This window comes from Cynocephalus volans, chromosome 2 (assembly GCF_027409185.1).
Source record: "Cynocephalus volans isolate mCynVol1 chromosome 2, mCynVol1.pri, whole genome shotgun sequence".
NCBI classification, from domain to species: Eukaryota; Metazoa; Chordata; class Mammalia; order Dermoptera; family Cynocephalidae; genus Cynocephalus; species Cynocephalus volans.
The window spans coordinates 157,420,880-157,435,000 of record NC_084461.1 but is presented as its reverse complement, the minus strand read 5'-3'; the positions used below and the strand labels follow the sequence as shown (position 1 = coordinate 157,435,000).

The following is a 14,121-nucleotide window of genomic DNA, read 5'->3' as shown; positions in this document are numbered from 1 at the left end:
TCTGTTCTTGGGACAGTCTTCTCCTCTTTTGCCTAGTTAACTCCTAACTCATCCTCTCAAGTCTCAGATCAAAGATAACTTCACTAGCAAAACTGCCCCAGAACATCCCCAAACCAAAAGTTCACATTAGGTACCCCTGCTATATCACTGATTGAAGACCAAAATTTTTCCATGGACATACTTCTCAGTTAAGTAATTATCTGTTTAATTATTTGCTGGTGCCTAGAGGCAAGCAAGACTGATGTTTTGCCCGTTACTGGATCCCAGCTTCTACCTAGCACAGTACTCGACCTATACAGTGTACTTAGTATTTGTCATATAAATGGCATGGACCCAACTAATGTGCATAAACAATACTACAATGAGTAAGACACCAGCAGTCCCATAGGGACAGGGAGGTTACAAGAGAGGACTAAAAGAATTTTCTATTAGTAGAACTTAAATTTCCAAACAGGCCACTAACAATAAGGTATCAGTTTTTAAAACAGCGAACTACAATGGTCTTTGGGCACCTCAATATTCAAAATATAAAATCAAATCCAGCAATCCCACTTCAGGAAAATCATCCTACAAAAGGATAGACATGCACATATGAAATATACACAATTATTCTTTATAACATTGTTTGTATGTGCATACATGCACATGTACATGTATATATGAACAGGCCTAGCAACACAAGATTAAAAAACAACCTAAATGTCCATCAAGAAGGCACTGGTTATATAAGGTAGAGTATAGCCAAAAGATGGAAAACTATGCAACTGTAAAAAAAGAATAAGAAAGTTTTCAATGCACTAATATGGAAAATCTCCAAGAAGTTAAAAAGAGCAAACTATAAAATATACATACAATATGGTACTTTCATGTTAAAATTTAAAAAGGTGAAGGAGATAAGAATATGTATTTGGATTTACTTAAAGAAACTCTGGAAAGATACATTAATGTGAGTTGGTTACCCACTGAAAGGAAGGGTAAAGAATGGGGCAGATCACAGTAAAGGAGAGAGTAAGTTGATTTTTTTGAATCTCATACATATACAACCTTTTCAAAAATTAAAATACATATAAATCACAAACCTTTTTTTTAAAAAGATGACCGGTAAGGATATCTTAACCCTTGACTTGGTGTTGTCAACACCACGCTCACCCAGTGAGCAAACCGGCCATCCCTATATGGAATCCGAACCCATGGCCTTGGTGTTATCAGCACCACACTCTCCCAAGTGAGCCACGGGCCGGCCCCGGTCACAAACCATCTTAACAGAAAAAGAACAGCTCAAGACCAAGTTTCAGCCCCTACTTTTATAGCAATCTAAAGGTAAGGTATCTGAGATTCAAACAGAACAACCAAGTAAGAAACAAACTACAGTAATCAAAGGAAATACAGTCATCCCTAGGTATCCATGGATGCTCAAATCCCTTAAATAAAATTGTGTAGTATTTGCATATAACCTATGCTGTTTGCATGTAACCTATGTCATCTCTAGATTACTTAAAATCCTAAGGGACTGGCCGATTAGCTTAGGTGGTTAGAGCACAGCCTTATAACACCAAAGTCACAGGTTCAGCTTCTATTACCGGCCAGACGCCAAAAAACAAGAATAAAACAAAAAACAAACAAAAAAACCAAAAAAAACTTATAACACCTAATACAATGTAAACGCTATGCAAATAGTTGTTACCCTATATTGCTTAGAGAATAAGGACAAGGAAAAGTCTATACAAATGCCATTTTTTTCAATCCGTGGTTGGCTGAATCCATGAACGCAGAACTCTCAGATACAGAGAGCTGACTCTACTCCAAATCAAGATTAATATTCAAAATAACTTATAAGCATTATTTATAATTGTTTCAGCTTTCAAATTATCAAAAATGATGCAAACCTGAAGAATGAAGTAGAAACACCTAAATATATTGAAAAGTGATTCTAGACTACGTAAACTTTAGGTAAATAGCCTATCACTTTCCTGGCATGTTTAGAAAGAATAATTGAGAATTTTTAAATCATAGAGTAAAAAACTCAATGAAAAAATATGTTAATAACAATTCATTTATGAGATGCTCAAAGGAAAAATATGAATTATTTACTAACAGCAACAAAAATTGGGCTATACTATAGGCAACTGCCAGTTTACAATGCCATGTTGTATTTTACCATGTATAATCAACTGCAAGTATTACCTTTCATTTTTGAGTGTGTGTTAATCAATGGATCAGAACAAATCCTGCAGGGCCACCATGGGCGTCTCTTGAATTTTGCCCAGATGAGATCTCCAACTTCATACTTCAGTGGCGTAGACTTTTTCTTGGGTTGACACTTTAGATAGACAAAACACAGGCATCAATAAGAATCAAAACTTTTTGAAAAACCTACCTAGTAACCTTCTGTTAACTAACTTCTGTAACTATTAACCTTCACCTAACTATTAACCTTTTGTGAAAGCAATGCCTAAAAAATTCAGGATGAAAACACTCTAGCCTGACAACAAATACAAAATAAGTACAACTAAATTAATTTGCCTTAATTTTTCATAACATAGCCCTTAATATTTACACAGCAGTAGTTCTCAATCTATATTTGTTTTCCATTAGATTAGCTAAATTCTGAAAATAAAATTAAGCTGTTTTGATTTATGAAGAACTGAAAACTGAAATAATAAACAAAGCCATCCCAACAAAATGATATCTTTGCTCTAGTCCTTGGATCACAAGATCAAGGGGGGAAAAAGAAAAAATTACAAAAAAAGTTTTTAACAATGTCAAGACACTATATAGTCCCTTCTGCAGGCAATACTCTACATTCTTCTTAAACAAACATAGATAGTTCTATTAATTAATTAACAATGATGGCTCTAATGAAGAAATCCTGAAAGCTATATATATAGGCTAGACTCCAGTTACGCCAATGCAATTGACCTGAATTTTTTCCCAGGATATGCAAGTGCTGTAGATTGGATCCCCCCTTCACCCTCATTGAGGCTTAATCCCCATTGTTAATTGTTAAGGGTGGAAAATCCTATTATGATAATTGAGAGGTGGGGCCTTGAAGGGGTGAGTAGATTGTAGGACCACTGCAGTGAACAGATCAAAAATGGTGATCATGAGTGTAGTTCTGAGGGCTTTAAAAGGAGAGTGCAGGAGGAGCTCTTTAACCTCTGTGCTTCCACCATCTTGCAATGTGAGAGGTCACTGTCACCACCATGAAATGTGTTCCTTGAACTCTGGACTTCCCACCCTCAGAAACTGTATGCAATAAATTTCATTTTCTTTATAAAATACCCAGTTTCATGTATTTCATTATAAGCAACAGAAATGGACTCATACAGCAAGATAGGCTACATCAAGAACACAGCACTGTACAACTCCAAGGGACACCATTCACATAGGAGATTTTAGAATGCAATATGAATAAAGCTCCCTGGAACTGTCCAATGGAGAAACACTGGCTGTATCTGTTCCACAAAAATAACCAGCATAATTGACCTGGGATCCAAATGCCTTCCTTTTAGCTCTAAACCCATATCCATGCCTTTAACACCCCACAAATTATACAAATCTCCTGCCTTTATGGGAAGACAGTCTTGTGTTTACTAAGCCTGAGCGTCCCATCTGGTATACCACAAAGCATTCCAAGTATGGTGAGATAATATTTCTGGGTGGCCAAAGGAAGTATGGACTAAGAGCAACCTCCTCCATTCATTTCAAGGGGACATAAAAATATTATTTTCTGTAAGAGCCATGTCTTAAAAAAGGCTTGGTGAGTGCCTCTGTCAGACTCAATCTTCCCTGCTTAATACATAAAACAGTAAAAATACCTGGCACAGATTAAGTGTTCAATAAAGAGTATGCTGAATGAATTCACTGACATAATTCAAATAAATGATGAATAATACCCCAGCTCAAGGATATCAAACAACTGGGCTTAATTCAACGAATTGTAAGTTACCATTCAATTTTAAGACTTTGCTTTCATATGTCGGAAAATCAAATTCCATAGAAGTCCACAAACAGCTTTTAAATACTCATAGAAGTAAGTTAAATCTCATTTAAAATACTGTGGTTAGTTCTTCATGTATATAGAGCAACTACAAAATGAGATAAAAACTACTTAGTTTGTGAAATATTAGAAAAAATATAATTTCAAAGGTAGCTGTCTTTGAAACTTCAAAGCCAAGATACCAAGACTCATTGGGAAAACAAATCTTTTATTTACCTGTCTTGAAAACTACAACCTGAGTATGTTCCCATAAACTTCTGATATAATTTGATTTGTGATTATTTAAATATAATTCATTTGGAAATCATTGCTAAGTACTGAACTTGCGTGGTCAAGACAGCAGAGTAAACAGTCCCCGTGCACTCTCTCCCACAAATCAACCAATTTACAACCATAAAAAAGCAACAACAGCCAAGCTGGGGCTGCCAGAGCTCACGGGAAGAGGAGAAACCTTAGGAGTACATGAAGGCAGGAGAAGCCACGATGAGAGAAAGAAAGGATCACTCCTACCATTTCGAATCCTGGCCATTTCAAGGCTTGAGCTGGTGAGCACACAGAGCAAGAGCCAGCAAAAGCCACTGCTGTGCCCTTCCAATGAAATTGCTTGGAGGCAGCAGGGGAGAACAGGTACTTGGTGACCCTCAGGCCAGCAAGATCACTAACAGCATTCTCGTGGACCCACATAGGAGTGAGGAGCCACAACAACTGGAAAAAGGGGCTGCCCAGAGGCCAGTGAGTCATCGCAAGGGATCGGTGCATGGCCCTCCCATGAGGAGGTTTGGAGTATGGGTAGTGGAGGAGATAGGCCCACTGGGGAACCCTGGGACACAGCAAGTACAGCTGATATGCCCTCCAATCAGCACAGGACCACTCTATGTAGACTGGCCAGGAATACAGAACTGCAAGGGGTGCAGTTTATTGAAAAAACTCAGGTCCAGACCAGAGTTTCTACACAACCCAGTTGTACCAGATCTCACGAGACCTGGAAGTATCTACGAAATCAACCATTAAAACCTGAGCTGCACAAAACACTTTCCACAGGGAATCAGAATCAAAGCAGCAATTTAGTTCAACCACAGGGCTCAAGTGCTGGTCCCCACAGGAAGTTCCCCCATTTTAGAAGTAAGCAAAGGGAATCAAGATGGCGGAATAGATGGTCCGCAGCGTCACTCTCTCCCACAAATCAACCAAATTTACAACTATAAAAATGTAACATCAGCCAAGCCGGGGCCACTGGAGCTCAGGGGAAGAGGAGGAGAGACCTACAGAGTTCATGAAGGTGGGAGAAACTACGATGAGAGAAAATAAAAGCTGCTCTGAGCATTTCGGGCCGAGGCTGCTTTAAGGCTCAAGCTGATAAGCACATGGAGCAGGAGGTGGCAGAAGCCACAGCTGTGCCCTTCAGATGGAGTTACTTGGAGGCAGCAGGAGAGAAGAGGGCCTTGGCAGCCCCCAGGACAGCAAGACCACTAATAGGGTTCACATGGACCTACGCAGGAGCGAGGAGCCAGAACAACTGAAAAAAGGGGACGATTCAGAAGCCAGTGAGTCATCGCAAGGGACCAGTGCAGGGCCCATCCCATGGGAAGTGTTTGCAGCACGGGCGGTGGGGGAGACGTGCCCACCAGGGAACACTGAGACACAGCAAGGACCACTGATCTGCCCCCCAGTCAGCACAGGACCACTCAGAGGATACTGGTCAGGAATGCAGAATTGCATGGGGTGCAGTTTGATGAAAATACTCAGGCCCAGATCAGAGATTTTACAGAACACAGATCCACCAGGTATCTGGAGAGCTGGAAGTATGTATAAGGTCAACCATTAAACCCTGAGCTGCACAAAAAGCCTTCCCTAAGGAAACAGCAGCAAAGTAGCAATTTAAACAACCACACAGCACAAGTACTGGTTCCCATAGGAAGTTTCCCCGTGTTAGAAGCAAAGGACAAAAAATTATTTCCGGCCCAGGCACACCACCAGCACCTTGGGGCCTGCCTGAGAACTGGAGGCTTGGATCTGGGGACCGGACCCCACTCCCACTTCCAGGCAAACTGCACCAGCGCCTCGGGGCCAGCCTGGGGACCTGAAGCATGGAGAAGGGGACTGGACCCCACTCCCACAACCAGGCACACCATGCCAGCACCTTGGGGCCTGCCCAGGGACCCAAGGCAAGGAGAAGTGGACCGGACCTTTTTCCCACAATCAGGCACACTGAGCCAGCGCCTTGGGGCTCACCCAGGGACCTGGGATATGGAGTTGGGGACCAGACCACCCTCCCACAACCAGGCACAACATGCCAGCACCTCGGAGCCCACCCAGGGACCCAGGGTATGGAGTCGGGGACTGGACCTCTCTCCCACAACCAGGCACACCAAGCCAGCGCCTTGGGGCCTGCCCAGCCCAGGGGCATGCAGAAGGGGACTGGACCCTCCTCCTACACCAGGCACAAAACGCCAGCACCTTGGGGCCCACCTGGGTACTCGAGGTATGGAGAAGGGGACCAGACCCTCTTCCCACAACCAGGCACACTGCGCCAGTACCTCAGGGCCCGCCCAGGGACCCAGGACATGGAGAAGGGGACTGGACCCCTCTCCCACAACCAAGCACATGGCGCCAGCACCTTGGGGCCTGCCCAGGGACCAGAGGCATGGAGAAGGGGACCAAACACACCCCACAACCAGGCATACTGCCAGTGCCAAGGAGCATGCCAAAAACAGCTCCTCCACGTGGGTGGCCCACCACAGCCACCACAATAACCATGGTTGCTGCAAAAGCGGCTAGACGCCACAGCCACCAGGCAGATGGTCTGCCAACCACTGCAGTGCATTCACACAAGAGTGACCAGCAGAGACAAAGAAGAGGATGTCTCTCTCATCAAAGCCCATTCCAGAGTGACAGAAGAAGCATCTGCTCTATGATAATATTGGGGGACCTGATCACCTCTCTCAGCATTGGACAGATCATCTAGGCAACAAATTAACAGAGTAACCATTATTCTTTCAGAAGGAGAGAAGAAATCTAGGGCAATTACAGAGGGGAGGGGGAGAGGGAAGAGAGAATGGGGGGAGAGGTTGGACAAGGGGCATAAAGAATAATTACAATTTGTTAACAGTATATATGCTAGTAATATTGATTTAATCAACATATCTCAATGTTCAACCCCCAAAATATGTATAATCGATTTTGATTCAATAAATAAAATAAATTTTAAAAAAAGAAGTAAGCACAGGACAACAAATTTGTTCCAGTGCAGAGTTTAAGTGGTGGGAACAGCAAATAATCCAACACAGAATTGAAAGAAAAAAACAAAATACCCACAGACCAAAGACAAAGTTTGATACTAACTAGTAATGGTCTCACTTCACCAAAAGACACATATAAAACCTAGAAGGACCAGAAGCCTCCTGGGCCCCCAAGCCAGCAATGGGAGAGGGCCAGGGGCCTCAGCCATGCCTCCCAACACCCACAACCAGCCCAGTGACAACCACCAAGCTGGCACAGGAAACACCCCAGGCTCCTGAGCCGGGGCAGTGAGGGGCTGGGAGCTGAGGGCTTTGGCCACACCCTGACATCTGCATTCAGCCCAGCAATGATGAAGCCACCACTGGAAGCCCCCTGTGGTCTCCCCTGCAAGAATGAGGGGGGTACCACGGGCCCAATCATGCCCCCCCTCCTTTCTCCTTCTGCCATCCTATTTCCTTCCCCCTTTCCCTCTCCCCCTCCCACCCAAATGCTCCACAACATCTTAGAATGTAAAAACAGATGGAGCCAGGGACTATCCCCTCCTTCCACAACCAGGCATGATGCTGCTGCCACGGGGCCTGACTGGTGTCCTGAGGCGTGGATCCGGGGAGTTACCCTTCCTCCAGCAACCAGGCATACTGCCACTGCCACAGGGTCCTGAGGCATGCAGCCGGGGACCGACCCCTCCTCCCACAACCAGGCATGCTGCTGCTGCCACAGGGCCCAACTGGGGTCTTGAGGCTGGAGCCAGGGACCAACCCCTCCTCCCGCAACCAGGAGCATGCCCAAAACACCACTTCCATGTGGGTGGCCCACCACAGCCACAATAGCCACGGCTGCTGCAAAAGTGGCTAGATGCCATAACCACCGTGCAGATGGCCCACCAGCCACTCGCGTGCATTGACAAAAGGAGTGTCACCAGTGGAGACCAAAGAAAAGAAGAGTACGTCTCTCTCCACAAAGCCCATTCCAGAGTGACAGAAGAAGCACCTACTCTACGATAATAGTGGACTTGAACACACCTCTCTCAGCACTGGACAGATCATCTAGGCAACAAATCAACAGATTAACCATTATTCTTTCAGAAGGAGAGAAGAAACCTAGGATTATCAGAAGAGGAGGGGGGAAAGAGAGGGGGATGGGATGCAGCAAAAGTAATTCTTAGAGGGAATTTTAAAGCTGTAAATATGAACATTAAAAAAGAATAGATCTCAAATAAATAACCTAACCTTTCACCTTAAGAAAACAGGCTGGGGCCGAGCCTGTGGCGCACTTGGTAGAGTGCTGCGCTGGCAGCGCGGCGACGCTCCCGCCGCGGGTTCGGATCCTATATAGGACTGACCGGTGCACTCACTGGCTGAGTGCCGGTCACGAAAAAACGACAAAAAAAAAAAAAAAAAAAGAAAACAGGCTGGCTGGTTAGCTCAGATGGTAGAGTGCAGCCTTTTTTTTTTTAAAACATGACCAGTAAGGGGATCTTAACCCTTAACTTGGTGTTGTCAGCACCATGCTCTCTCAAGTGAGCTAACCGGCCATCCCTATATAGGGATCCGAACCCTTGGCCTTGGTGTTATCAGTACCACACTCTCCCAAGTGAGCCACCAGCTAGCCGAGTGCAGCCTTATAACATCAAGGTCACAGAATCCCTATGCCAGCCAGCCACCAAAAAATAAACAACAACAACAAAAAAACTAGAAAAAGAAGAGCAAGAAGAGGTAAGTAAACAACAAAAATTAGAGGGGAAATTAAGAACAGAATCAACAATAGGTGGGAAAATAAAAAAATCAACAAAACCCAAAGTTAGTTCTCTTGAGGGGCTGGCCAGTTAGCTCAGTTGGTTAGAGAACAGTGTTATAACACCAAAGTCAAGGGTTCAGATCCCCTTATTGGCCAGCTGTCCCCCCCCAAAAGTTAAGTTCTTTGTAAGTTCTTTGTAAAGATAAAGAAAACTGACAGAGAAGACTCAAATGACTAAAATCAAGAATGAAAGATCTTACACAAATAAAAAAGATTACAGGGAATACTAACAATCATATGCCAACAAATTAGATAATCTAGATGAAATGGACAAATTCCAAAAAGACGAAATCTATCAAAACTGACTTGAGAAGAAATTAAATAAGAAAAAAAAAAGGACTCAAGAAGAATTAGAAAATATGAATAGACACTCTTCAAGTAAAGAGGTTTAGTAATCAAAAAACTTCCCAAAAGGAAAAGGCCAGAACCAGAGGGATTCACTAGTGAATTCTACCAAATGTTTAAAGAAGAATTAACACTAATCATTCACAAACCCGGAGGAAACACTTAATAACTCATTCTATAAGGACAGTATTACCCTGATACCAAAACCAGAGAAAGACATCACTCAGTCTCTCTCTCACACACACACAATATCCCTTTACGAACATAAACACATATCTCAACAAAATACCAGCAAACAGAATCTACAACATATGAAAAGTATTACAAACCAAGACCAAGTAGAATTTAATCCAGTTATGCAATGTTAGTCTACCATGTGAAAAGCAATCAATACAATATACCATATTAACAAAATAAAGAGAAAAAAAAATTATGATCTCAACAGATACAGAAAAAGTCTTTGGCAAAAATTAACACCCTTTCATGATTTAATAGGAAAAAAAGCACTCTACAAAGTAGTATAGAAGGGAACTTCCTCAGCTATGAAAAACCCACAGCTAAACAACATATTTAATGGTAAAACATTAAAGCTTTTCTCCTTAAATCAGAAAACAAAACGAGTATGTCCAATCTTGCCATTTCTATTCAACACTGTACTAGAGGTTCAAGGGAGGAAAAGAGGAAGGATTGGTGCCATACTACTATTATTGCCAATTAACACAGTAGCCCTGCAAGGTTGGTATTATTAGCTTCATTTTCTAGAAGAGAAAACTAAATTTCTAACTATGTTGATCTGACCTTCTCATGTATTATGATGCCACCCTTGTCATCAGTGAGCTTTATAAATAATATAGCCAATTTATGATATATTGTTCTCAAAAAAAAAAATCACACATCTTATTTATTCTTTCAGTCAAGAAATATTTACTGAGCCACTTCTGTATTCAAGAGAGTGTTTAGGTATTTAGAATATACCAGCTAACTAAACAGACCAAAAAAAAAAAAAAAATCCCTGTTCTCATGGAACTTACATTGCAGTTAAGAGTAACAGGCAGAATAAATAAATAACTAAAAGTAAAATTTGGGGAGGGGATAGGGAGTGCTTAATGGGTATGGGTTTCAGTTTGGGGTTATGAAAAAGTCTAAAACTAGAGAATAATGATGGTTGCACAACACTGTGAATGTACTTAATGCCACTGAATTGTGTACTTTAAGACAATTACAATGGCAAGTTCTATTATGTTTATTTTCCACAATTAAAAAAAAGGGGAGACACACATATATGTGTAGACACATATACGTATATGTTTGCATATACATATATACATATAAACAAATATATAACAGAATAGAGAGAGGTAACAGACACAGAGCATACAATGAGAATGGCTTATATACACTTAATCAGTGTCTTAGAAGGAGAGAAGAGAGAGAACAGGTCAGACACAATAGCATTAAAACCTGGCTGAGAATTTTCCAAAACTGATGAGAATCAACAATCCACTGATTCAAGAAAACCAACAAATCCTGAGTAGAATAAATAAACAAACATAAATCCACACTTAGACATATGAAAATGAAATTGAAAAGAAGAAAACCTTAAAAACTAAAGCAACCATAGCAATATTACATATTACAGTTGACCTTTTAACAAAGCCCCTAATCCCCAAGTTGTTCAAAGGTCAACATGTACTTTCAAAGGAGATTCCTAATTCCAAACTGCTGATGTCTCACAAGCAACAATGGGAGTCAGAAGACAGTGGAAAAATATTTTCAACGTGTGCTAAGAAAATACCTGCTAACATAGAACTCTTTACCTAGCAAAAAGCACCTTTCAAGAAAGACAGCTACATACAGTTTCAGACAAACAAAAACTGGGAAAATTAGCCACCAGAAGATTGTCACAAAAGAAAATTCTAAAAGATATGCTTTTGGACAAAAGGAAATCATCTCAGGTATGAGACGTGAAAAACAAAGAAAACAATAAATATGCAAAATAAACACTGACTGTTTAGAACAATGATAATGTGTAATGAAGTGTTTATTTACACCCCCCCCCCCCCCGCAGCTGGTCGTTTTGGGGATCCAAACCCTTGACTTTGGTGTTTTAACACCAACCTCCAACTAACTGAGCTAACTCGCCAGTCCTCAATGAAGTTTAAAACAGAAACAAGAATTAAAATTCACAATATCCCACATCATAAAGGGGTAAATTGGCTAAAGTATCTTAAGGCCTACATATTGTTAGGGAGTAATAAAGTATTTTAAAGTCTATATATTGGGGCCGGCCTGTGGCTCACTCGGGAGAGTGCAGTGCTGATAACACCAAGGCCACGGGTTCGGATCCCATATAGGGATGGCTGGTTTGCTCACTGGTTGAGCGTGGTGCTGACAACACCATGTCAAGGGTTAAGATCCCCTTACCAGTCATCTTTTTTAAAATAAATAAATAAAGTCTATATATTGTCACAGAGAAAGATAAAGGTAATTTTAAATCTTGATAAGTTAGCGAGGTATAATTTCTAGGGTAACCTCTCAATGAAGAGAAATCAAACAATTTCCAAATTTGAATAGGGGTGGGAGGGGAATAAAAGGAACAATGAATAATTTTTAAATCCAAAAGCAGGAATGAAGAAAGAAGAAAAATAAACAAGACAAAGAGCACAAAATAACATAAATTTAAACCCAAATATATAACTAATTAAATTAAATATAAATGGACTGTTATAGTTCATTTCACCAGAAAGATTAAAAAATTTTTAAGCCCTAATAATATAGCTTCGAAATACAGAAATCAAAAATTGACAGAGTTTCAAGAAGTATAAACAAAATTATAATCAAAATGGGAGAAAAACCTAAGTAATTTAATTGTGGAATATATGTTTTCTAGCTCAGGAAATGTTTTCAAACACTGACTGTGTACTGGGCCATAAAGCACATCTCAACCAAACTGAAAAGAGTAGAATCATTTGGAACATATTATCTGTTCAGAATGTAATTAAGTTAACAATTACACACACACATTAGAATGAGCAAGCCTGAAGCCATGTTGGGACCTAAAACTGCCTGGGCGGTAGGAAATTTTTTTAAAAGACACAGTTTTTTTCCTCCTCTCTTTCTTTCCATCCCCTTTCTTACCTTGCTTGCTGGGTAGAAAAACAAGGCTGTTGAAAGCTAATCAGCACCTTACAAAAAACTAAGAGTTCTTCTTTCAGGCTTGCAGAACTCTTCTTTGAGGCTTGCAGAGTTCTGAGAACAGATGTCTGGAGGCTGACCACAGGCAAGGAATCAAAATCCTGCAGGACCCTAAGATAATGTCAAGGACATTATCTTAACATTAACACTAACACTGGCTGGCCAGTTAACTCAGTTGGTTAGAGCACAGTCTTATAACCTCAAGGTCACAGGATCAGATTCCCATACTGGCCAGCCGCAAAAAAAAAAAAAAAAAAAAAAATCACCATTAACAAAAACCAGAGCGAGCCTTGACGAGAATTTGCACCTGGCCCCTTAAACACATCCCCCTCCTGCCCTTCACTCCCCACTCCCTCCTCCTTAAAAACTGCTCAGTAAATCTGAGGCTCTAGGTTGCCGGCATTCCTGAATAAAGCTGCCTTTCCTTTCCACCAACATATGACTTTTGAGTCTTTTGTTTCTATTTGGTGGAGGGCAGCCGGACTTAGGTTTGGTAACACACATAACTAGAATATCTCCATGTTCAGAGATTAACAAACACAAGGAGTCTTCAAAAAGTTCATAGAAGGATTTATATCTTTTAATTCAATTTTTCCACAAGCTTTTCAAAGTACCCTCATGTATTTCTAAATCCTAAGATCAAAGGATAAATCATAACGGAAATCAAAAAATATTTTGAATTGTATGATGAAATACCAAATCAAAGATCACGAGGAAAGAAAATACCCTGGGCATTTTTTCTTTTCTTTTCTTCTTTTTTTCTTTTAAAGATGAACGGTAAGGGGATCTTAACTCTTAACCTGGTGGTGTCAGCACCACACTCTCCAAAGTGAGCTAACTGGCCATCCCTATATAGGTACCCAAACCTGTGGCCTTGGTGGTATCAGCACCACACTCTCCCAAGTGAGCCACAGGCCAGCCCTACCCTAGGCATTTTTTCTAACAGCAAGAAAGTCAATGTGACTGGAACAGAGTGAGCAAGTAAAAGAACAAGAAGAAAGAGATCAAAGAGATAGTTCAGGGAGAGGAGGATATGGAGTAAAATCTAATATTCCCTTTCACTCTGAGTGAGATAGAAACCCTTTGAGAGGTTTGTTTCAAAAGGATCACTCTGAGTGTTTTTTTGAAAACATACTTATGCAGAAGGGAAGAAAACAGGGGGAGCTGCTTAGAATGTTATTGCAATAACCCAGGTGAGCTGTAACAGTTGAAGAGAACCAATATGGGATGCACGGAGGGGATGAAAAGTAGGTAGACCCAGTGAAGTCTACTGATGAATTAGGTATGTGTGCTACAGAAGAAAACTCAAATATCACCTAAGGGTTTTATGCCTTAACTACTGGAAAGATGGAGGTGCTGTTTATCAAAATGTAGATGACTATGGGAGAAGCAGGTTTTAGAAACAAACACTGGAACTTGGTTTTAAACAAGTATGAAACTCCAATTTCACAACCTAGTGAAAATGCCAAGAAGGCCACTGTATATATGACTCTGGAGTTCTGGGAAGATTTCCAGGTTGGAGATATAAATTTGGAAGTCATCAG

The 14,121-nt window shown here is 41.1% G+C and overlaps 1 protein-coding gene across 5 annotated transcripts in view; it reads right to left on the bottom strand.

Annotated features, from left to right (window-relative positions):
• NSD1 (nuclear receptor binding SET domain protein 1) overlaps positions 1-14,121 on the bottom strand; it is a 151,662-nt gene that overhangs the window by 98,766 nt on the left and 38,775 nt on the right. For 4 of the 5 annotated variants that reach the window (XM_063084455.1, XM_063084459.1, XM_063084462.1 and 1 more), the window contains one exon: positions 2,185-2,320. In XM_063084455.1, the coding sequence (XP_062940525.1) occupies positions 2,185-2,320 (136 nt within the window). Of the gene's footprint in view, positions 1-2,184; positions 2,321-12,520; positions 12,592-14,121 lie in introns of those variants that run through there. The other variant, XM_063084464.1, reaches the window with a different exon arrangement.